At 60.9% G+C, this 24,679-nt stretch overlaps 1 protein-coding gene across 3 annotated transcripts in view; it reads right to left on the bottom strand.

Moving 5' to 3' along the window:
• CLCN2 (chloride voltage-gated channel 2) overlaps nucleotides 1-10,183 on the bottom strand; it is a 44,876-nt gene extending 34,693 nt beyond the window's left edge. For all 3 annotated transcript variants that reach the window (XM_045031137.1, XM_045031136.1, XM_045031138.1), the window contains exon 1: nucleotides 10,065-10,183. In XM_045031137.1, coding sequence (XP_044887072.1) covers nucleotides 10,065-10,115 — 51 coding nt within the window. In that variant the 5' untranslated portion in view covers nucleotides 10,116-10,183. The remainder of the gene's footprint in view (nucleotides 1-10,064) is intronic.
• Nucleotides 10,184-24,679: the final 14,496 nt, after the last annotated feature.

The raw sequence follows: 24,679 nt of genomic DNA, 5'->3' as shown, positions 1-24,679 counted from the left end.
CAAGGGGAGAGCTGGACCCCTGCCAAATTCCTGACACTCAGCTGCAGAACTGCTCAAAGGGAAAACAAAGCTGCCTGCAGGATCTGAGCGGAAGGTGGCCCCAACCCGAGCCCCCTTCTCATCCTTCTACTCGCTGAGCCATCTCTGTTCAGACTCCCCTTCCCACCCGCGGCCAGCCCTCGGAGAGCCAGCAAGTGCCACGGCAGGGGCTTGGAATGGAAACTGTTACACACCCTTGACTCTAGCTGCCCCTCCAATACCTGCTTTCTGGGACTGGGGGGCCCGAGCTGCGCACCGCATCCCGGAGGGCGTGTGTGTGCACGTGTGTGATGGGGTGGGGGGTTTTCTTGGGTTTTTTTTCGTGTTTTCCAGTGGGTTGCATGCAGAGGGGGTGGGACTCAGTGTCCACGGGTGTTACTGGTTTAACGAGGTGATGGGAGAGGGAATTTGTTGTTACAGAGGACCGGAGAGGGAACTTGAGACCCCGGCCACTGGCCTGGAGGATGGAGACCCCAGCGACTGGTGACCTGATGACGCAGAGACCTAGCTCAGGAGTCGCAGCAGGTTCTGGCCAGTGGGAGGACAATGGGCTGTGAAGAGAGGACCCCATGACCTAACCAGCCGGTTCCAGCCAGAGGAGAGCTGAGAGATGAGGCCCAGGCGACCCTGTTTACCTGGAGAGAATTCAATGGACAGAGGGGGCTTGGGGCCGGGGATCTCGGAGGCCCAGCTGGGAAGCAGGGGGGCTCTGGGCTGGAGAGAGGGAGCAGGCGGAGCCCGCCTGGGTGCAGGGGAGACTTGGATGTGCTGGGCTGAGGGAGGCCAGGCCTGAGGCTGGAGAGTTTCCTGTGCTGGGTTCAATGCTCAATAAACCCTCCTGTTTTATGCTGGCTGACAGTCACTCCGGTCTAGAGAACAGGGGGCATCATCCCCTTTGGGGTTGGAGGCCCTGGGGGTCCAGAGCGAGGGGACTCCCCAAGGGGGCCCACGGCAGAGACAGACGTGCTGAGGCTCAGAGAGGTGCGGCTCCAGGAGGTGGAGGGGCCTGACCCCAAGAGAGAGTGGACCCCCGGGAAGGACTGTCTCACTGAAAGGGGCTCCCCCCACGGGCCGCACGGGGCCACGAGTGGGCACGACCTGTGAGTCCGTGACAGTGTGTGTTACACAGAGCAACTGCACTGCAGCGCTGCATCGGGTCTTTGTGCTGCCATGTTCCCTCCCGGATTCGCTCCCTTCCTGGGCTCTCCTGGCTGCTCCTGCTCCCAGGTTTCACCCGTCCAGTGAACCTTCCCCCTTGTGGGCTAAGTGCATTACCCAAGGCTGCTCCGAGCTACAGGCCGCGCCTGCAGGGGGCTCAGCGCAGAGCATTTGCTTGGGGGGTGCGGTTCATGCTTAATGCAGGCGCCAGCGCAGTTGGGGACGGGACAATGGGCTTGTGGTTCAGACAGTGGCCTGGGACAGCTGAGCCCGCTGTGACATAGACTCCCTGGTGCATGTGGGCTTCAGTACTGGGGCTAATCCTGCCTTTCTCCCAGGGTGTCGGTCCACGCTCCGGCCTGTCTGTCTCCCAGCATGCGCCGAGCTCAGTCATACAACCAACCTTGTCCTCCGGTGGGGCACGCAAAGCTCTGCCCCGAAACGGACTCCCCGGCTTGGCAACTCAAACCCACTCCCATTCTCCGGGAAGGCAGTCGGGTGCCCAGGGAAAACATGGGGCGGGGGCGGGGGCAGAGCCTCTGCCCAAGCTATGCCCAGCTGCCGCCCTCCCAGCCCCGCCACTCGATCGCCCTCTGGCCGATCCAGACACACTCTGGATTCCGTCCTGTTGGGACTTAATTCGTTTGGTTCTTTCCCAAGTAAAAATATTGACACAACTGGGGCTGCAGTGATCCCTGTGTCCGGCCTGCCGGCTCGCCCCGGAGAGCAGGGTGGGGGCCTGGCTCACAGCACCCCCAAGGGCACCGATCCGCTCTGAGAAGGGGTCCTGGGTGAGCCTCGTTCCCCTAAGACGGTGGATTCTCCTCTGTGGTCTTGGCAGTGCCGGGCTGCATCCCCGCACTCCCTGCTCGCTCTTCCAATGGCCGGGCACTTTGTTTGGGCTCCCAGGAGGGGTCTGGGCACAGCTCGCGCCTTCCCCCGGCTTATTTTTCAACAAAGACCTTTTGAAAACAAACAGCAGCGAGTCTCCAGCCTCCGCAGAGAAGCAGCTGAACAATCACAGCTCTGGGAGGGGCAGGGGGAGCTGGGGACATGGGGGCATGGGGTGGGGGGAGTCTCTCCTGGACCTTTCACTTAAATGTCCTGCCTCGGGTGCACGGGCAGCAGGCACTCAGCTCTGGGCCCCAAGTTACCCCCTTGGGCAGCACCTGAGCCCATCTAAAGAGCCCCACCCCATGCCCAGTGCAGCCCCGAGACAGCGCAGCAAAAATGCCCCAGATCTCCTGGCCTGGGGATCAGAAGACTGAGGGAGGTATCAGTCACCCAGTCCCCGAGTGACCCATCCCAGGGAGAAAGGAATTCATCAAGATGCCCTGGCATCAATAGGGGCATGGAGCACCCCGTGTGCCCGGGGAGAGGGCACTGAGCTGGGCATGCATCTGCATTTGCCTGCACACCTGTGACTCCCCTCCCAGAGCTGGGATTTGCAGCTGCAGCTGCAGGAAGGCGGCCTCGGAGATAAACAAGAGGGGAGTGGCTGGGCACCGCTGCTCCATGGCTCTTCGTTGGCTCTGCCGCCAGCGTGGCAGGCTGGGCAGACTAATGGAGGGAGCTCTCTGTAGCTGTCTCCCGGGGCAGTGCCAGGGTGAGTCTGGGTTGGAGGGATCCTTCTCATGCCCAGGTACCCTGGCGCAGCTGCGCCCAGGCCTGCTTTTCTGGGCATACTGGCACGTCGGGTTCCAGTACCGATGCCCCCCCCAGCCCCTATCCAGCCTGCACTGGCCCATCATCATGAGTACCCCCATGTGCCAGCCGTGTCCGGTCACTAGGGGCTTCACAGCCCCCAAGGCCCTGCCCTGAGCTCAGCCACAGCACAGAAGGCGGAGCAGCGCCCCCCCGTCCCTGATGCCACCATGTGAATGGGCAGCAGGGAGGCAAGAATCAGGCACCAAGCCTCCCCAGCGCCCCACGGGAAGGAGCGGCGCAGCCAGGCCAGGCTGCGGGAACCAGAGCCAGGCACAAGAAGCAGCCTGGATCTGAAGAGGGCTGACCGGTGGTGGTGGGGAGCTCTGGGGGTGCTCAGCACTTCTGCATCAGGCCACTGCCTTCCAGGTGCCTGCCAGAGTTGGCTCCTCCCCGCTCCCCAGCCTAGATCTCGGGGACCCGTAGGGGGCTGTAAGAAGGACCAGTCCCAAACCCACACAGACTCGGGGGCCGCGGGGCTCAGGCAGGAGTGCCGGGGTCCCAGAGAAGCTGCCGAACCACGTGAGCATGGCAGGGCTGCCCCCATCCTCCACACAGGGACGCTCGGCTTCTCACAGAAAAGGCCTTTTCTTCTGGGCCGCGCTGCGTCCCCGGGCGCCAGGAGCGTCGGGGACAAAGGGAACAGCGGCAGCAATCTGTGTCACGCTGATTTTATTACCAGCCCCCGCCCTGGTGGCCGGAATCGCCCTGAGCTGCTGCGGTGGGAACAAGAGGTGCCTGTGAAACGTAAGCCCCTCCGTCCCGGAGCCGCATCTCTGAGCCACGGGGCTGGGCGTGAGCCGGGCCCACGCCCCAGCCGCGGGCGTTCCATGCAGCACCTGCAGGAGGGCTCGGGGAGAGGTGGGGGAGCCCGTCCATGTCCGCGGGGGGGGGGGTACAGCCTTTGGCCCTCCCCAGGGCGGGCTCCTCTGCCAGGACGCCGGGTGCAGATTGTGGCAGCCCGTGGGGGCACGTGCGTCTCCCAGGGCCGAACGTCCCGTCGCCCGCTGTAACCTTGAGCCACCCCCTGCGACGGGTTGCACAACGCCCGCAAGGCAGTGACGGGGCAGAGGGGAGAACAGCTTATCCATTGAGATAAGGAAGGTGGATAAGAGTTCAAGGCTACCGGAAAAATGGAGAAGGATGGAGCCGTCAGAGGGGGCGGAGGGGGACCTGTCCCAGCCCCATGGAGGGAGACTGGGGCCTGGTCAGGCCATTTTGGGGGTGGGAGATTAGGGGAGAGGGGACAGACAGGGGGACAAAGCGCACAGATGGTTTCCTGAAGGAGCACTTGAAACCCCCGTAGCGATTTGAAGGGCACAATGGGGGTGGGGCAGAGCCAGTGGGGGATGGGGTGAGGAGGGCACAGCCAGCCAGACTCAGCGTCCCCCCGGGGCAGCCTGCCCTGGAACCCGCAGGTGGGGGGCACATGCACCGTTCTGGGGGCAGGCAGGCTCCACCGGCCTGGGGAAGCTGGCTAAGCAGAGATCTTCCATGGGAGATCTGCAAAGACAGGGAACCCCTTAGTGCGGGTGTGGGGGGACCCACATGATCCATACAGTCCCAACGATCTGGCACCAGAGACATCCCAAAGCAGGGGCAGAATCCCCTGCACGGGCTGGACCAGGACAGCTGATCTGCTGGGCAAGCACAGGGCACACAGCGCTGGGGGAAGGCCCCTCCCGGGAGCCACGGACTAGCTGGGAAGAGAGGGTGAAGATGAGAGAGGGGTGGGGGCTACCGATCAGCTAACACCATCCTGCTGCCTGCTGGGGACCGGGATGCAGCTGGGAGGGCGATTCCCACTGCTCGCTCGTTCAAACCAGCTGGGCCCGGCTGGAGCTGAACTTCCCAAAGGAGCCGGTTCAAATCACCAGCTCGGGTGTGAAATTTCTCAGAGGAGGAAACAGAGCATCAGTGTCATGCACTCGGCCGGCCCTGTGCCCACAGGTGCTTCCCCCAGCCCGGCACAAGGCAGCTGCAGCACCCCTCCGCTGACCACGGTGGCCTGCCCTGAGCCCAGCGCGGTGCAGGCTGCTCCCCAAGAGGCCCGGCTGTCGGGGGGCTCTGCAGAGGGCGTATGTGGTGGCCTGGTTACCCTGGCTTTCAGAGATGGAGCCGGGTTAGCCGGAAAAGGGACAAGCTGCCCCTGGCCAGCAGGGGAGCCTGGGGGAAATAAACCATTTCACACCTGCTCACGAGAGGCGGCACCGCGTGGCAGAGACCGGGGGCGGGGGAGGGGGAGCACTACCTGTCTCCAGAGCACCCCGCCCGCTCCATCAACTGTGCCCAACATGCAGCGTGACCTGGGGATTACAACCGGCCCGGGGCTCCCGGGCGTACAACCAGGAGGGAGGCAGCAGCGTCTGTGCAGCACAGGGGCCAAGGTGCTGGGGGCCACATGAGCACTTGGACTGGTTGGTGCCACTACGTCTCGGAGGGGGGTTCACACCCCACAAGCCCCCTGGGTCTTCCCACCATGTGGATTCTCCCACGAGGCTGAGGGCAGCTTGGCTGCTGCCGCACAGACGCCGACCCCGTCCCCGGCACGGCAGTGGTGATCTGCGGCACACCCCACCCCCGTCTCTATTCTCACAAGTGCAGCCCCACCTCACCCCAAGATGGGTGGGGAGCACTAGGGAGCTGCCCGGGGATGGAGGGGCTTGGGACAAGGTGAGCTGGGGGGGTGCTATTCCAGAGACACTGCCTCCACGGATATCCCCTCCTTCCCCCATTGCACGGCCCCCTCGGCCCTCCGAGCCAGCAGCAAAGCTACACAGGGCCCCAGCGCCCTGCCCAGCTGTCCTCCGAGGGAAGCCCGCTGGTGGCATCGCCCACTGGGAGTTTGCTGTGAGCCCCTTTCTGTGCCCATGTGCAGAGGAGCCGAGCCTGTTACCGCCCCCGCGAGGAAGCCGGGCTCTTTAGCTCACGCTGCAGCAGCTCTGGGGGTCCCCGGTGTAATCCCTGGTGTGTCAGCCAAAACGCAGCGGGATGAAGGGAGTCTGCCCTGGCGTGGGATCTCAGAGGAGTCAGCTGCACTCCCCAGGGCGTTTGGGACCAGCTGCCCAGCATGCCCCATGCTCCAGTGGCAGGGGCCTAGGAAGGGCCCCGTTCCCCAGCGCAGCCTGTCCCACTTGCAGATGTGCCAGGAGGCTATTTAGGCCCTAAAAAACAATGTCTCTCCTGCCCCTATGGCTCCCACCCCACCTGCCTTGCCCCAAGACTGGGCTGTAGCACCCTGGGAACTGCACCAGCCAGCTTGCGTGCGTGTTCCCACAGACGACCTCGTCCTAGCAGGGCATCGCCGGGAGAGACCACGGGGCAGATGAACGGGGCTGTGTCCCCCAAACGATGAGCACGGTGGGGATTTGGGGCTTGGCAACGCAGGTGCCCGGCGCAAGATGCCACCCTGCTCCCCATGAGGCAGCTGCAAGGTCTCCAGCTGCTCAGCATGAGCCAGAGTAACGACACAGCAAGCCGGGAAGGAGAGTGCCAGCCCCTTTGCCAGGTCACCTCCCCAGCATGCAGCAGCGGCTGTAACCCCGGCAGCCTGTGCCAGAGACCAGTACAAAAGATTGGGGAGAGGGTGAGCCGGTGTCCAGGGAAAATGACCAGGGGAGGCCTCTCCCCCCACCACTGAAAGGGGAGGGGGCTGCTGGGATCCACAGTAGGTGCTGCCCCTAGGCCTGCTCCAGCTGCCTCCAGCTGGCAGGTGTCTGAAATCCAAAGCACCCTCCTCAGGCCTCTCTCTGGTGCTCAGAGCTGGGCCCAAGCAGCCGCAGCATGGAACTGACTGGGCTCCTGACCAGCCACAGCAAACACTGGCAGGGGAGGCTGTCTTCACTGTGCTGCAGCTCGGCAGGACTCTGGCCAGCAGCAGAGGCACGGGGGCTGCCTGCCTGCAGGCTCAGGCAGGCAGCACGGTGTTGGTCAAGCTCAGGGTGCTTTCGGAGGACTTTCTTCGCAGCCAGGAGGGCTGGAGGCTTGCGTGCTTATAATCAGAGCTGGGATAGTGCAGGAGCTGGTGGCTCCTGCCCACCCTGGCCTGCGGACACGTCCAGCCCTGCCCTGCTGCCCAGGCCACAGAGCAACCCAATGCACAGCAGGGTTATCGAGGTAGCTCACGCTTACTGCCCAGCAGGCTGGAAAAGCCCCTACAGAAGGGTTAGCTCAACACCCTCCCTCCCCAAGGGGCAAGCCCCCAGGGACTTGGGCCTCTCTAGAGGTGGCTGCAGCTTCGTTTGCCTCTAGAGAAGGAATCGGAGCCGGCACAACCTTGCACTCCTCTCCTCAGATAACACCGGGCACCCCCAACAGTTAGTCCCGCAGAGGGGTTCACACCACACCAGCACCGAGGGATTCACAGGGCGAGAGCTATCTGGCCTGGCTCAGATGCCCCTGGTTTGTCCCACGCGGGACTGGGCCCCCAACCCCGGTGCCTGCTCCTCTCTGAGCCACGATTCCCCCGCCCCCACCACCTTCCGTGCCCCTTCCACATGGCAAAGCCCTCAGTCCTGTGCCCCCACAGGCTCCTCTTTCCTTCTCAACATCTCCCAACTGCATCTCAGAGGGGTCGCTAGCCCCTTCCTTCCTGAGGGACCCAGAGGACTTCACTGCAGAAATGCAGCCACCTCTGGGGTGCAGCGTGGAAGTCCAGTTCATGCAGGGTGCAGCACAACAGCAGGGACACTGGTGAGCTGCTGCTTCGTCCGTTGGGGCTCGAGCCTCCAAGGGCCATCCTGCCAGCAGCGCCCCCTGCAGGGAATGTGCAGTGCCGCATGCTTCTTCCAGCGGAGAAAGGGCTGCACGGGCATTAGAGCAAGGAGGGGAAAGTCCCCTCTCTACACAGCTCTGGAGAGACGCCACCAGGGAGGCTGCACCCGGCTCTGGGGGACCCCAGCCTGGGGGAAACGCCACATGGGGGAAGGGGAAATGGGAGACAGGCCAGGCCAAGCGTGCAGGAGGGGTGGGGGGAGCCCCTGAAATAGAGGGGGATGGGAGGGTGGCACACAGATGTTGTGGGGAGGGAAATGGAGGGATGCAAGGAGCTCCTGGGGTGTCCCACGAGCTCGGCCTACTCAGGCTACGGTGCGTGAGACCCTCGAGCAAAGCTACACTCACAACCGCAGCGCGTTGGGTTGTTTAAGGGAAGATGAGCTCACGGGGCACAAGACGAAGCCTGCAGGGCACAATATCACCTTTCCTGAGCCACCGAGAGCCAGCCCAATCCCACCCCTGGATGGAGCAAGTCCAGGGACCCAGAGGTGCACATCTGCCCTGGCAGCTGCAGGGAGCTGGAGGAGGAGGGGTTGTTGCAGGGACACAGGGTACCCACAGGGAGATGGCAACACCATGCTGGGGTCTGGAGGGGTGGGACAGAGGAGGGAATTGCCAGGAGGGAAGCAAGGGACAGGGCTGAGCACTGGGAGAGAGGCGGGGAAGGGCAGTGCTGCAGGGGGACGGGGAACCTCAAGGTGAGGGATGTTCCATTCCCAGGTTTCAGGGAAGGCAGAGGGAGGAGAGGAGAGAGGGGCTGGACCTGGGATGGAGGCTGGGTCCGTCGCACTTTGGTCTCCCAGACGTTCAGCTGTAAGGAGCTGAGAAAAGCCGCTTGTTTACTTGGTGCGTACAGGCAGGAGTCATTCCAGGAATCATGAGATATGAAGACATCTAGGGTGCAGTGCTAGCACCATAAACATGGGAGCTAAGGTTAAAGGCAGAGGGGATTCGATCCCTCGGGAGCAGAGGAGCAAGAAGGCAGCAGAGTGGAACTTGCTGGAGGAAGGGGTCTGGAGGCAGAGGAGAGGCACCCCCAGAGACAGGGGCTGTGGGAACAGAAAGGCAGCAGCAGGGAGCCAGGGACCCACCACTATGCAACAGCCAGACGCTTAGGGGCTCGGAGGGAGAGATTAAAGGAGCTAAATCCGCCTTGCCGGGCTGCACAGCACGCTACTGGGGGTGGGGGAGCAAGGCAATGGGCTGCAGGTATTAGTGGTGTTAATGGGGGATTGTAGAGGGGCAATGAGGGGACAAAATGGATCAAATGACAATTTAGGCTGAATATCAGTGGGAAAGTCCCCGACGGGGGCATGGATCTGGCCAGGGATTGCCCACAGGGCAGGGCTGGTAGCCCTGTCGCTCCCCGACAGAGGGAATGGACGTGGCCAGGGAATGGTCCCCCAAGGATGAAGGGAAACCCCATGACTTGTGACAGGCCTAGGGAACAGACTGCAGGGAGCAGTCCTGCCCCGGCCCTAGGGAGGGGAATGGGGGAGAGGGGACCTAGTGGGGGCAAGGAGGGTCTGGAGGGGCACAGAGAACCTCCAGCTTGGCCCCCAGGTCAAGGCCAGCAAATGACATGCCAGCCTCCCACCCCGGCTGGCGTGAAAGCACATAGTGGGCCGCAGCTCCGGCATTGCTCCCCTAGAGACACCAAGCCCCCTCTACCCTTCCCAGGGGCCCTCGCAGGACCCCACGTTCTCACACACATGGAGAAAGCTGAGCCAGGAGATTTAGTTGTTCTGTTAACAGGACTTGGTGCCAAAGGCAGAGGTAGCAAGTGGGGAGCGGTGGGGAGATGGGGTCCTGGGCACTGACAGAGCAAACGCGGCACAACCGGCACCTGAGAAAGGGGGAACTTAGTGCCAAGAGCAGGCATTGACGGGGCTGAGCCCCTGCGGGTAAGAGGAAATCAGCTGAAACCTCTCGGGAGGCATAGCCCGGGCTGGCACCGACCGGCTGCCCCCCACCCCACTATTCCAATGCAGGGCTGGCCCCAGGGCGGTGGCAGGGAGGGTGGGGGGGATGCCCAGCACACCAACTCACTGAGGCAGCCACATGCCAATGGTGCGTGCCCAGCCCCTGGCACCCCACATCTTTTCCTAGGGGTGCCCAACACACACCCAGCCCCGGAGCCTCCTCCTGGGGGTGCCTGCAGCCCTGGCACCTCCCCGCTCCCAATGTACCATGTGTCGAGGGGGGGCTCATCCCCGGGGCGCTCTCCTGGGTGCCCACCTGCCCAGCCACTGCCCACTAGCCGCCAGCTCCCTCCCACCCGCTACGATGCCCTCCGGCCACCCTGGCATCTCCGCAGCGCCTCGCCCCTGCAGAGCCCCCCGCCCCGGGCAGCGCTGGCAGGGGGAGCCGCAGGCGGCTGCACTCACCAGGGTCTGCTCATACTGCAGCGCCCGCGCCTCCATCCCGTCCGCGGCCATCGCGCCGCCCGCCCCAGCAGCGCCCCGAGCCCGCTCCGCGGCCCGGGCTGCAGCCGGCGGCTCCTGCCCGAGCCCCAGCGCCCGCCCCGGCCTGGCCTGGGGCGGGCCCGGGGCGCTCGCTCCGCCTCCGGCGGGGAAGGGGCCGGGCTGCGCCGGGGCAGAGCCCTGCCACGTGCCCGCGGGAGCGAGCTGCCCCCCGGGCCAGGGCTGAGCGGGGCGGGCCGGCCAGCACTGACCCAAGCAGCCCGGCCTGGGACTGGCCCAGCGGGGCGGGAGGCCGGGCCGGGCCTGCCTCGCAGCCGGCGGGTGCTGGGCGCAGGACAGGAGACGGGGCTGTGGGACCCTGGCCCTGGCGTCTGCCCCCTAGGGATGCCCCTGCCCTGCCCCTTTGGGGCAGGGCTGCCCGGGGGAGGGGGCAAGTGGGGCAATTTGCCCCGGGCCCCGCAGGGGCCCCCACGGGAATATAGTATTTTATAGTAGTCCAATTTTTTTTTATGGAAGGGCCCCCCCAAAATTGCTTTGCCCCAGGCCCTCTGAGTGGTCACCAGCGTCCATGCCCTGGCGTGTCCCGGACTCAGGTGCCGCAGGGCCATGGGCCTGGCTCCATCCCAGCTGCTGAATCCTGTTGCCCACCTAGCCACCCTGGGGTGCTGGGGACAGCGAACCGGATGGGAGCAGGGAGTTGGCACAGGGAGGGATAGAGGCCAGGAGACCTCCTCTCCCTTCCACGGTACGTAGAGTCCCCCCAGAGACTCCCGGGCTCAAATCCCAGCGTTGCCACCATATCCCTGGGGCAAGTCACTTCATCCTTTGCCATAGGCTGGGGCGGCCGAGACTTGCTGCCGAGCCCCTTCCCAGTGCTCCGAGTGCTGTGGCCTGCCCAGGCTGGGGCAGGCTGGAAGGAGCCCAGGGCCGTTTCAGAGGGGAGCAGCAAATCACATGCCAGGCGCAGCAAGCAGGAGGGATAATTCCTGGAACCGGGGCGGGGGGGAGGCTGGCGGTCGGGTTGGCAGTAGCCCTTTGCAGAACAAGGAGCTGTGTGTGAGCTGCTCATTAGTGAGCTGTCCCAGGTTAGGGAGCTTTGCTAGCAGGCAGCAGAGGGGGGCTGCTGGCATGAGGACAGTGTCCTTTCCTGTGTGCCCTGCCAGCCAGATGTGAGGGGGCCTTCCCCTCAAACCACCCCCCCGCCCCCCCAGGCCTTTAGATAGCTAGAAACTGGTTGTTCTGCCAAGGCCAGTGAGTGTGACAAGCCTCCATGGAGGACTCCCCCCCTGCCCCCGCCCCCCAGACCAGGGGTACCCGCAGAGCCTGCTGTGGCCTGGGGGAGGGAGGGTGACTGAGGTGTCCAGCGCTTCCCCCTGATTCTCTGCAGGCCTGATGGCCTTGGAGCTGCTCTGCAATCATTTCTGATGGCTGTGTCTTGACCTGGGTACTGGGACCGTTACTGGGGTATTTGGGTGCCTAACTCCCATTGGTTTCAAGGGGAGGTGGGTGCCTAAAGGATCCAGGCTTGTCTGACTGCTTTGGGCTAACTCCCCTGGGCCTGCTGCTCCGGCTCGCCCCCCTGCAGCGCTTCCGCGGCTGGGTTGGGGCAGCCGGTCCAGCGGGGCTGAGAGAACAACACCCTGTGGCTGGATTTACAAGGAGGCCCTCAAGGATGTGGCAGCAAAGGTGAACTCACGCTCCAGGCTGGGGTAGCTGGGAAGTTGCAGCTGTCTGGGGTCTCTCCAGGGGGGCAGCACCCGCATGGCGTTTTCCCGCCCTTGTCTGTGATGCTACGCTTTGTTCCTTGCCATGACTAAACTGCCCGGGAGTTCTGAAGGCCATCGGCACTGTGTTCGGCTCTGGTCACAGCTCTCAAAGCCAGGGGAGAATTGCAGGTACCAAGCCCAGTAGGATCAGCTGGGGAACCATGGTGGGTGCTGCAGGCCTGAGTCCAGTCTAAGAGCAAGAGAATCAGGGGATTCCAGCCCAAAGAGAGGGGGCGCACTTAGATCAAGGAGGGGTGAGGGGTGCAGCTAACCTGGAATGTGATCAGCAGGATTCTGGTGGTTGCAGCGGTTCCTGGCAGAGGCCCCACTTGGTATCCGCACTGACATGGCCCCTGCAGGAGATGGGAGCAATAGGCAGAAAAGACGCTACAGCGGGGGTGCTGGGTGCAGCCGGGACATGGCTGCACTGGTTCTGGGGGCAGCTTTCTCTCCGTGCCCTGGGTCTTGTCTCCGGGAGGCAGTTTGCTGCGGCGTTGCACGGGAGGCAGTGTCGGGCAGCAAGGCACATGCAGCAGTCAGCATCCTATAGGCAGGTGCAAGTGTGAGAGGAAGAGGCTGGTGTGGACATGGCCGCAGCATCCATCGGGTGGGATGGGGTGGGGCAGAGGGGATTTCATCGCTCTCCGCATGGCTGTTGCCTCTGTCACAGGCCCAGCTAACTGCACCTTTGACCCTCCCCCGGGGTTTTCTCAAGAACGCACACTTGAGGCTTCGGGCTCCCAGCGGAGTTAGGCTGCAGTCCCTCGGCACCTCACTGGGGTTCACCTTTCTCCAGATGCTACCCCTGTGTGCCCCAGGTACCAGCCAGCCTGCCCAAAGCCAAAGGCATTTATTCTTAGGGGGAAGAGCATTACAACCATAAGAAGTTCCTATCTTGCTGAACGTTTCCTGGAGGTCACCCTCAGTCTTACGGGACCCTAGTGAGCCAAAGTCTGTCCAACCCTTCGCTGTGTGGGGGGTCCCCTTGGGCAGAAGGTCCTGTCCACTCGCTGGATTGAAAGAAGGGCTTCAGTTAGTTTCAACTCAGCCTTTTTATGCCCAAAGCCCTTTCTGTGGGTGTTGGTCTCTGGAAAAGCTGGTTTGGCCCAGTATATGCCAGCCTCCCTGGGGGTGGCACCTCTCTGCAGTGTTTATAAGCCGCATGATTGGCGTTAATCACCCCCACACACTCCCTGGTTTTGGTTCCCGGAGCCTCGTAACCCTGGCCGTTGCCTTCGGCCCTGGTCCATGGTGATACGTCAACTTAATACAAGATGGTCCTCAAAGGGATTGCAATGTCTGTCGCCGCCTCTCCTCTCCTCAGGCTCCTTCTCCACTACCCAGCATGCCGCAGCCATGCTGTGCCATCCCTTTCACGGGCCCTTTCGCTCCCCTCCCCCAGCCTGTTCACTGGCCCCATCGCTATCCATCTCCGAAGCCAACACGCACTTGCCTTCCTGGTAGGCTTGCCAACTGTGGTTGGATCTATTCTGGGAGGTTTTGTCACATGGCCTAGTGGCACAAATGACAGACTGACTGTGCTCTAAAACTCATTTACTGCGGAGCCATTATCTCACTTTCGGTGGAATTAAGGCACGTCATATGAATCATCAGGTCACATTTGAAGCCTGTTGCGTCAATAAACAATATTGCAAAATCTCCAGTTGTAATGTGAGTGATTTTTAAATCGCATGAGCGGGTTTAGGTGACTTGGCTTGTTGATACGTTTCGATGTTTGCGTGCATGGGCGCGTTAGTTAATTCCCTCATGTAAAAATACAGAAAATAAAATAGCTCCCCATTGGAAATGGCAGATCCAGTGAAAACTCACTGATGAGACTTATTTAACGGAAGATGCTTGACGACACAAAATGCGTTCTGCTGTATATTCATCAGCCCCGCGATGCCGGTTTTCAGAGTCAGGGTCTTTGCACCCATCGGCATTGTAATAACCATAGAACGTTGTCTTTTTTCATGGCACCTTCAGAGCGGATCTGTTTTGAAGAGCCCTCCGCATCATCCTGCGCTGTTCTCTGCTTTGGAAAGTGCGCGGCAGTCGCAGTGCAGTGTGGACTAAAGAGAGACCGCGAACGTGCCTGTGTGCGTGTGTGGATCAGTTACGATGCAGACTTTACGTCGTGACATAAAGCCGCAGCTGCACAAGGTAAAGAAATGTGCACACAGTGCAGCTGTTGGGCAGGCAAACGCCCGTTACGATGGCATTTTAAACACCACCTGGACTACTGTATAAATCAGATTCAGCATTCACTGTTCTTTTGAGCAACTCTGCTTCCTGGCTGTCCGAGCTTCCCCTGGATTCGCTCCGGCCTGAGGGCTGCGCTGTCATGTGACTTCCCTGCCAATGGGGCTTCCTTTCTGTCCCCGCCCCAGGGATGGAGCCAGGGTTGAGTTGCTCTTATAGTCGTGGCCCGATCCCTAGCTGGGAGCACATGCTTGTGGGAGGAGCGTGCTGTGACTCTGCTCAGGCCTCCCCACACAATCCCAGAGCGAGGAGATACATAACAGTGCTGGCATTTGAGTACCCATTAGGCTCCAGAGTCAACACCCCATTGAGGTGAATGGGGGCTGCTCACGCTCGGCCCTAGCTCAGCCCTGAGGAGTCGGAGGCGGGCAGAGGGTTGTGCCTCGTGGAGGGCTCTGGAGTTGGAGAAGCAGGTGCCCATCCTGACGGAGGGCTGGGGTCTCAGAGGGAGGAGCAAAGCCGTCTCAGCACGTTCCTGCTATCCGCTGGGAGAGCAGGACTCAGGGGCCACTGGTGTCAGACGGTGCAGCAGGATGGAGTTCCCAGGACAAGGAACCAGTGCCAGCGAGAGCAGCACCGTCTCTGCCAGTCCCAGTCTGAGACCCCACTGGTAGAGGGGAGGGGACAGGTTGGCTAACCCACCCTGCCACGGGCTGGCAGGGGTGCCTCATGCAGCAGCTTTTGGAGTGGGTCCAGAGGGATGTGTGGCATTCCCTCCTGGCACGAGATGCTGACGGTCCCAGGTGCTCCCAGCTCCATCTGCCAGCCAGGAAGGGCTGGGGCCAGAGCCTGTGCGATGGCTGGGGTCCCCTGAAGTGCTCCTAGGACGTCTCATTGGCTGAATGAGCCCAGCTCCGGAGGCATCAGCTTGTTAACAATCCTGTGCTTGGCCCTATGGGCAAACCGTAGTGCGAACCCTGCCCCTCTCCCCGGCTGGGTCTTGAGGCATCCCCCTCCTTGCCTGCACCCTGCCATTTCCCACCCTCCTGGACTTCACTCCTTCCAGCGACAATAAACAGCATCAAGGAAGGAAACAGCCTGTTTGGTCACGGAACTCGCCAGTTCATGAGCCTCCTCCATCATAAACCCAGCCCTGCCCAGCCCAACCCACTCCCAGCCATGGCTGGGCCCAACTTGGGAACCCTTTCAGAGCACCGGGCTACAGAACACGCCACCCCCTGTGAGCCAGTCCCACCCCCACCTCTGTGCAGTGCATTGTGGGACACTGGGATTGGGATGAACTGGGACCATCTGCCCAGTCTCCCTCCAGCCAGGGAACATGCAAGGGCTGGAGGGACAAGCAAAGGGAGGCCAGATGTTCTCGCACCCAGCAGCACCCACAATTAGAGACAGATTCCCAGCTGTCTCCCCTGCCTCTGAGGCCCTTAGATAAGGTGTCTGGGACACTTCTGGCCAACAGGCCCATGCTGCCTACAGTAATAAGCAGGGCCGGCTCCAGACCCCAGCGCGCCAAGCGAGCGCTTGGGGCGGCATTTTGCCGGGAGGGCGGCAGGCGGCTCCGGCGGACCTTCCGCAGTCATGCCTGCGGGATGCTCCACCGGAGACGCGGGACCAGCGCACCCTCCGCAGGCACGTCTGCAAGAGGTCCCCCGGAGCCGCGGGACCGGCAGCGCACCTCCTGCGGCATGCCGCCGTGGTTGGGGCGGCCAAATTCCTAGAGCCGCCCCTAGTAAGAAGGGGTCGTTCTCGTTCCCTAAAGCGTCTCCATTCCCTGGATTAGCACCACTGGGGCAGCAGGCTCTCGCGTGCCCTTGTGTAGGTGCACCCAAGCTGTGGAGGGAGCGAGGAGGCAGCCAGAGGCTAGGATTGTAAGGTACAGGCAGTTCTCCCCTGCACGTTAACAGAGCTCTCCCTGTTTTGATTGAGTTGTTTTATTGTTGAGCGTAATCTGGTTTATGGCGAGGGTACAATAAACTCCTCGTGCATTGTTATGCTCTAGAACATAGTTCTTTTCCCTGGCTCAGGCCTCTGCTCCCCCAGGTGCGTCCAAGAAAGACAGCGCCTCGCTTGCTATAAATCTGGAGGAAACAGACCCCCCGCGGGTGAAATCCGATGCTAGTGGGCGCATTCCTGCCCAACCCCACGGCACGCAGCAGCAGACACGCTCATGCCAGGCACCTCGCATCCAGGAGAGCTTGTCTGAAGAAAGCCAGCCTGCCTTGGCGTTTGCATGGGGGATTCTGCCAGATCAGAGCCCTGGCCTGCCAGGAAACCGAACCCGGGGTTGCCTGCCCCAGCGATCTGGACAGCAAAAGGAGCCAAAACAGACCTCGCAGGCCCACGGAAAAGGACCCCTCCACTGGCAGGTCACTGTCCCCGGGGGAGAGTTGGCGTTTGCTAGGGCCATGCTTGGGTTAACTGAACTAGTATCACTGGCAATCTCCGGCCTTGTCACTAGGATCATTTTGTGGGTATAGGGCAGCTTGGCCGCACCCCAGGACTTTCGCTCCGCTGATGCAGGGTCCACGCGAGACGCTGCTGGCCAGCAAGCCGGTGTGCTGTAGATTCCCCCCTCGGCTGGCCACTCAATAACTCACCATGTAGATGGGCCCGTGGGTGGGCAGCTCCAGGCGCCCCTCTGGGCAATGGACAGGTGCAGTCACACAAGCAAAGCAAAGGCCAGTGTAGAACTGATGAATGAAACAGTTTTTAATTGTTCACTTTATTAATGTAACTTCATAAGTAAAGTTTTATGAATGAAACAATATTCATTCATCAAACTGGTTACCCCAAGAACTGGCTAATTGACAATAAAAATGCTTAAGAGCCATAGCTGTTCAGTCAGCTGCCTTTGTAAGTTTCACTATCAGTCCAATTCCTGCTTAAATCACTGAGACTTGCACTGTTTCAGTATTGTAATGTCTTCACCATTTATTATGCTTGCCTACATTGTAACTTCTGTTTACTGTTTGCCATCCACTACACTTGTCTATATTGTAACTTCTGTTCACTGTTTGCCATATTGTAATTCAAACCCTATTTTAAAATGCTCACTCCATTTTGTAAAAGCTTCCTCCAGCCTTCATTTTTGCAAATCCTGCTGTACTCTTATTAGTTTAGTTTAGATGTGTGACTGAGGTATGGATGGATGATGGAATCAACCTCCAGCCCCAGCCTGTGCTGATGAAATAGAGTTCAAACACCACCGGCTGAAGATGCAGACAAGAGCCCTAACAAAGTAAGCAGAGTCCACCCTAAAAAGAAAAGATACAATAGAAGGAAGATCAAAACCAGGTCTGAGGCTGAAAGTCACGCCTGCAATTGACGGGTGATCAATCACCAAACCCAGAAGCAGCGTGACACAGCAAGACCTATAGACTCTGGATTCAAACTAAAGCCTACAAAAAGGATGGGTGAGATGGGAGACTTTGGAGGGTAACATTCTGCTGCCAACATGGAAGGGCATCGGTGCCTGCCCAACAGAGACCCAGCTCGTCCTTGTGCCCGGCTTTCCTGGCCAGTTAGCCGCCACAAGCTACGAACCCAAGCTGCAAAATTAAGCTATGCTCAGGACTGGTAACTATGCAGCAGCTGCAGAACATCTGATGGATGTGTGTGTGTGTGTATAAGTATTAGGTATAATGTGTGTGTATAAGGATTAAGATATTAGTTATTGGTCATAAATCAAATTGTTATAATAATAAATGTGGCATCTTTGTCTTGCCCCCTGAAAAGACCCTGAGTGGTTTTGTCTGTATAACACCAGGGGTGGGGAAACGGTCCGAGCTCCATTATATGACTCAGCTGCGTGGGCTGGCCGGGAACACCGGGGGCTGCCCATCTCAGACAGGCGACAGCAGCAGGAGAAGGGGATTGGCGACAGGAGAAAGCACGGACAGGAGCGGACTCCAGACAGGGAGAGACTGAAAGGCCTGCGGTTGTGTCGTCTAGAGAGGAGGCGAAGCAGTGGGCACCCGTGAGCGGCGGAAGGGAGGGAAGTCAGGCCTCCCACTTGCCTTCGCTCACTATACAAGGGCACAGGGCCACTCAGCAGAAGTGACAAGTGACTTCCAAAGCGGCCAGAGGGACAAGCCCTATTTATACAGCACCCAACCTGTGGAACTCCCTGCTATGGGGATCTCTGGGGCCAAGCACTTAGCAGGAGTCACACAGGTGTCAGACTGTGAGATCCTCCATAACTCTACTACAGAGGATAAAAAGAACCAGGAAACCCGCCTCCTGCAGGGCACAAGTCGCCCACGAGCTGATGGGGTAGGAAGGAACAGCCCCGAGGGGCAGGTTTGTCCATTATGGCAGTTCTTGTGCCTTCCCCTGAAGCAGCAGGAACTGGCTGTCGCCAGAGACAGGAGAACATGGGCCCCTGGTCTAATAGCACCTGGCAATTCCTCTGTCCCGAGCCAGAGAAGGGAGCGGGAAGAGACGGGTTCTTGGGCCCCTCCTGCCTGTCCTGTGCGGGGCCCCTGCAGGACTGAGCTCGCCCCGCCTGCAGATGGCCCGGCATGCTGCCAGGCCCTGGGGCTCTGCACCGGGCAGACAATCCCACGGGGCTCAAACTCACCGGCAGCAAGTTTCTGCCTTTCTTCCTTTTGTTCCAGCCCTGCCAGTGAATGCCCCTTGGCCCGCCCTCCCCAGCCTTCGGGATAAGGCCCCCTGGAGCCTCCTTCCTTGTGCTAATCTGGTGTCCTGAATCGACCCCCGTCCCAAATAGTTTTGCTGCTCTTCTCTTCACTCCTCCCCGTTTATCAGCCGCGTGCTGGCGCGGACGTGCCCAGGACTGGACGCCGTGTTCCAGGCACCGGCTCACCCCCTCCCTGGCATGGCCTGCAATCTCCTGACCCATCTGGGCTGATAAGGGCCGGCCTTTCCTTTTGAAGAAGCCCCGTTATTGGCACGCCAGGAACCTCATTTCCAGAGCTGCCCAGGGCTGGATTGTGACCGTGTAGCTCAGGGGCAGGTAGGCAGGGCACGGCCTCTGGATTCCGGGCGCCAGCTCCCCAGTGGGTGTAAATCAGCGTGGTGCCACTGATGGCCATTTGCACCAACTGAGGGGGCACTCCGCTGCGGAGAGCGGCTGCAGGCTCTTCCCAGGTCTTCGCTGCCTCTGGGCCTGTTTCAGTCTCTCTCTCTGGCTCTCAGGGCTTGGACGGTCCCAGCCAGATTCTAGCTGCTTTGAAGCCACAGGCCATCTGGGGAGCAGAGACCCCAGGGTCGGTCAGGGCGGGCTGGGCCCCAGGGCATGGTCTGTTTCGGAGGGGGAGGGAGGACTTTAGGCCGACATGCGTGTGCTGCCCAGATCCCTTCTGTCCTGGGAAGCCGGCACGCAGGGCTGGCAGCAGCCCGAGCCCATTTCATGTAAATGGCAGCCCGCCCCCGGCAGACAGGAATGCTCCTGCTTTGCATGGCGGTGGGTTTTGCCCTGGCCCTGAGTCCCAGGCTCTGCCACCTCCACTGCTTTCCCCGGGGACAAACAGCGGCACTGTTCCCAGCGCCAGACCTGTGGGTGCCGCTCCCCTAGACGCTCAGCACCTGCCTCCCACACCCCGCGCAGAGAGGGGGCCGGAGCCAGACACCGCCAGCGCTGGGTTCCTAAAACGTGAGTGCCCAAAACAGAGCACAAGGAGAGAGAGCGAGTGAAGGGCTCCTGGCAAGACTCCCTGGGCTGGGCATAGCAGGCATACCTCTCGCTGGCCCCGGGACAGGCGGGCACCTGCTCCTTTGCCACAGTGCCATCCCAAGGCACAGCTCCCAGGGTCCTCGCCTGCCAAGTGAAAGTCTCCCCCAGGCCAGCGGGAATACACTAGTGCAAAGGGTGCTGCCCAGCCACATGGCAATCAGCCGCTTCAGGGCTGGTATCTGAACGCTCCACCAGAGCCCAGCCTGGGTCACCGGGGAAGTGCTGTGAACCCCACAGACCTCCATGGCGGGGGGCATCTTGCTGGCGCCTCCTACACTTGGCAGGGATTTACCCTCCTGCACGCAATCAGGTGCAAATTAATGAATTAGCATTAAAGGGGGCGCACTGGTGTGGAGCTCCCTGGGGTCTCTCCTACTGCAGGGTACCTGCTCCTTCCACTGTGCCAACTCACGGCACAGGCGCTGGGTTCTGCTGGTTAGGCCCCCGCCAGTCACACAGGCCGGCGGACAGGCTGCCCTGGCACCCACTGCACCAGGAACGTCCCTCCAGGGGCCCATCTGGCCCAGACAATCCCTGGCAGTGGCCAGTGCCAGATGCTGAGTGGAAAGTGCAAGAACTCACTCAGTGGGCCATTGTGGAATAACCTGCCAAGGGGGGAGGTTTCTTCCTAAATCTGCCAGGTTAACTGGTTAATTAGCTAGTTGTATTATGCCCTGAAGCCGAAGGGTTGTATCCCATCAAATGAAACAGGAGATGTTCTCATTCTCCGTAGTAAATGTCCAGGCCTACCCAATTTCCTGTCTTCATGGCTATCTAGTGGCAGAGAGTTCCACAGGCCATGTCTGCATGATGTCAGAAAAGAACTTTCCTTTCATCTGCTTACCCTGCTGCTCAGACTCCCCCATGCCCTGCCTTCGGCCCATTGGCTGCCAAACACCCTAGCATGCAAAGCAATAGCCGGCCCCAGCCAAAGTCCTCTTGCCCGTGGGCCACTCTCCACTTGACGAGTACCAGGCGTGTCTTGCTCTGTTTGTAAAGCTCAGCGTTAGGACAGTGCACTGAAATGATTCATTGACAAGAGGACGCTGCTGGCAGCAGCAGGCAGGGCCCAGCTGTTTTCCTCCCCAGGCTGCTGCAGTGCTGCTAGGGGAATGAGCAGCCTGGCTGCCATGTGCTATGTGCCACCAGAGCGCCACTTGCACCTGCAAAGGTAAATAAAATAACTGGCTCCCGCCCTGCCTGCTCGTCTAGCCCCGGGGCCAGGGCTGGGCCCTATCACTCCCTGCGCTGATCCAGCCCCGTCTCCTGCCCTGCCCTGCCCAACCCTCCATGGGACCCGAACTGCTCAGGTGAGGAGACAGAGATTTGGTGGTGGGTTACATTGGAAGGGCTACGTGTGTGTGTATGTGTGTGTGTGTGTGTGTGAGAGAAAGAGACACTCTGTGTGTGTGTGTGAGAGAGAGAGACATTGTGTGTGTGTATGTGTGTGTGTGTGTGTGAGAGACACTCTGTGTGTATGTGTGTGTGTGTGTGAGAGAGAGAGACATTGTGTGTGTGTGTGTGTGTGAGAGAGAGACACTCTGTGTGTGTGTGTATGTGTGTATGTGAGAGAGAGACACTCTGTGTGTGTGTATGTGAGAGAAAGAGAGAGAGACTGTGTATGTGTGTGTGTGAGAGAGACACTGTGTGTGTGTATGTGTGTGAGAGAGACACTCTGTGTGTGTGTATGTGTGTGTGTGTGAGAGAGAGACACTGTGTGTGTGTATGTGTGTGAGAGAGAGACACTGTGTGTGTGTGTGTGTGAGAGAGAGAGACACTCTGTGTGTGTATGGGTGTGTGTGAGAGAGAGACACTCTGTGTGTGTACATGTGCAATAGAGAGCAGTAAAGATGAGGGTGGCACTGTGTGTGTGTGGAGGGGGGTCTCCCTGGGGCGGGCAGTGAGGGGAGGCAATGTGGGTGTGTATGAACTGTGGGGGGCGGTGTGTGTGAGGGCATGGGGGGGGCTGTGTGGGTGAGGAGACAGCGTGTGTGTGGGGGGGGCTATAGGGGGCTGTGGGGTCATGGGGTACAGGGTGGGGGGCCATTGTGTGGAGAGTCATGGGGGTGGGATGGTGTGGGGGGCAGTGTGTGGGAGAGAGGCCATGGGGGAAGTGGGGGGGCAGAGTGTGTGTGAGAAGTGGTCATGGGGGGCAGGGTGGGGGTCATTGTGTGGGGGCCCATGGAGGTGGTGAGAGTGAGGGAGCAGCGTGTGTGTGTGTGACAATCCCTGGTGACGCCCCACCGTGCCCCACGCTGCTTGCTGCACACTGACGCCCTGCTGGATTGGCCCCCTCAGCCTGGAGGGGCCACACACCTAGGAGCTGCTCCTCCTGGAGCCACACGTGCACCAGTCACAAGTGCGCGTGCACACACACCCACACGCATGCACACACACACGGTTGCCCTTTGACTCCTGACCTGCGCCCAGGTGTTACAACCATTTGTATCTCAGGGTTGGGACACTTGCTACCTCAGTGCAAATGACCCTACAGCGCCACCCCCTCACCACCCCATGGGCCCCCCAAAGCCGGGTGAAGGTTATTCTACAGGAGGCGTTGCAGTGAGCCTGACATCTGGTATTTAGCCCAGGCCCTGTGCCGGGAACAGCCTGAGGCCACACTAGGGCTGATGGAAGTTCACCCAAGGAAGTAACCTCGGTTAGAGGATTTAGCCGTATCCCTCTGGCCCGTGTAGGCTTTGTTTGGTCAGACCCTGTAATGGCAGGGCCCAGAGAACCGTTTTGCTGCGCAGACACGGACAGTCGTCGGGACCCCCAGTGCAGGGGGCAGGAATTGCCAATCTGGCCCTGAGGTCGCGGCGTAATCAGGCCTGCGGGCTGGCTGCAACCCGTGCCCTCCTACCCCCAGCCCCGCTGGCACGTGAGGTTCCGTGCGGTGCATCCGGCCGCCCTCCTTAGCTGTATCAGAGGGGTAGCCGTGTTAGTCTGGATCTCCTTAGCTGAGTGTCCTTGTTCTGGGAAGTCGCTGACAGCGATCGTGGCACTGATAAAACTCCTCAGGACTCTCGGTGGGTCTCACCCATCATCATCCTAATTCTCCACCAAGCAGCCCCCCAAGGGCGACCCTGGGGCTAGTGACATGTGCAATTTGCACCCCAGATTATCCGTACAGCTACAAGGTGCACACGGTGCCGAGACAGGCTAAATCTGCCCCTTGGTCTGAGCTATTGGGCTCTAGCTGTACCTACAATGCCGTAGCGCTGACCCCGGGGGCATGAAGCTCTGAGATGCCATGTCCCCCCTCCCCGCCGCGTTCCCTTCCAGCTCCTTGGCCTCTGCCCAGCTCTGGTCTCCTGGCCTTGGCACGTGTGTGTGACTTTTGCTGCCTCACACGAGGCCTCACGTGCTGGTTCCTTCCCGCTGTGGCCGTGAATGTGCGCAGGAGTGCCCAGAGCTGTGGGGCAATCACTGCCTGGACTTTCAGCTGGGGAGCAAGGTCCCAGTGCAGGAATACGCGATGCAGCGGCAGGGCACGGCCCAGTGTGGGAAGCGCAGGCCCGGGGGGAGGCAGGAGTGCTGGTCAGGGCTTGCTCAGACACTGCACCCGGGGCAAAGCCCTTCACCTCCCTGGATCTGTGCCCTTCGGTGCCCGTACAGGGGCTGGCCACGTGCATCCCACACGGGGACTGAGGCTGCCTCAGTTAAAGCTTAGGGGGAGGAGAAGCGACCGGAGCGGTTCCAGCTGATGTGTTGCCAATCACAGCTGGTGCTTTGACTCAGTGCCAAGGTGCCCAGCCCCTCCCCCCCGCTGGCAGAGCACAGCAAAGTTCTTCCTCCAGGCCTGAGAGGTTCGCCACGCCAGGCAGGGTGACGATCGCTGGCAGGCGCCCGGGGCTGCTCCGGCTCGTCAAATAACTCCCCTCCCCCACCTCCAGGGCCAAGGCCTCCAAGCTCCTGGCGCTGGCTGCCAGGCAGCGTTCAAACACTACAGCCCTGGGCACTAATCGTCATCGGTCAAGTGGGCCCAGGTTGTGGGCCAGCACGGCCCAGCGCCCGGCGCTATCGGCGGGGAGGGCAGGCTGGGGCACTCTGGCTGTAACCCCCCCCCCCCGAGCATTTCCAGTTCTCTCAGGGGGACTCTCCCCCGTCCTCCCCGCTCTCTGGCTCCCCAGCAACTCAGAACGCTGGAAAAAGCCCTGCCGGGCACTGCAGCCTTTTCCTTCTGCACCCCACTTCCTACAGCCCTCCCCCACCCCCGCCAATACCCCCTCCCTCCACTTGGCCTGTTAAAGCTTTCGCCCCTCAGAGGAGTCTTTGTCATGCAGGGCACCTGGGCACCAGCATTTTAACCAAACGTCTCTGCCAGGCTCCCACTGGTGCAGCGAGCCCTTGCGAGCGGCGCTGGGGAGTATTTCAAAGCCCTCTCTTGGGGCAGAGAGCAGCGTGAGCCCTCGGGCAGGGCCCGGGTCTCGGCCCCCTGGGTTCGTAGCCTCCTGGCCCCGGGGCTGGGAGGTGCCTACGAGGCTCTGCATCGGCCCAGCATGTATCAAATGGGCCACAGGGCAATTCCCAGCTGAGTCCCACTTAGCTGAGAGCCCTGTGAATGGCCCCCAGGATTAACCCTTTCCTGGAGGATTTCCTCTCTCTTACGGTGGCCTCGCCGGCCTGCCCTGGAGCTGCAGGCCCAAGTGCTTCCAGAGCCTCCGTCTGGCTGAAGCATTGGGCCTGCCAGCCAGGGCCTTCTGCAGGGCTCAGGAAGAGAACAAGCCGGGGGAGCTGAGACGGCAGCGTCCCCCTGCAAGCCCTGCCCCTTTCCAAGAGATCTGCCAGCCATGGCCTCGCTGGGGCCCATAGCCCAGCCGAGGAGAGCCTGGCCTGGCCGATGCGCCCTTCTCAAAGGCTTGGCCTGCAGCTGCCGGGGAGCAGCCCAGTGG

The sequence above is a fragment of the Mauremys mutica genome, chromosome 9, assembly GCF_020497125.1.
Source record: "Mauremys mutica isolate MM-2020 ecotype Southern chromosome 9, ASM2049712v1, whole genome shotgun sequence".
NCBI classification, from domain to species: domain Eukaryota; kingdom Metazoa; phylum Chordata; order Testudines; family Geoemydidae; genus Mauremys; species Mauremys mutica.
Note: the sequence above shows the minus strand (reverse complement) of the source record. Positions and strands in the feature narration are given on the sequence as shown.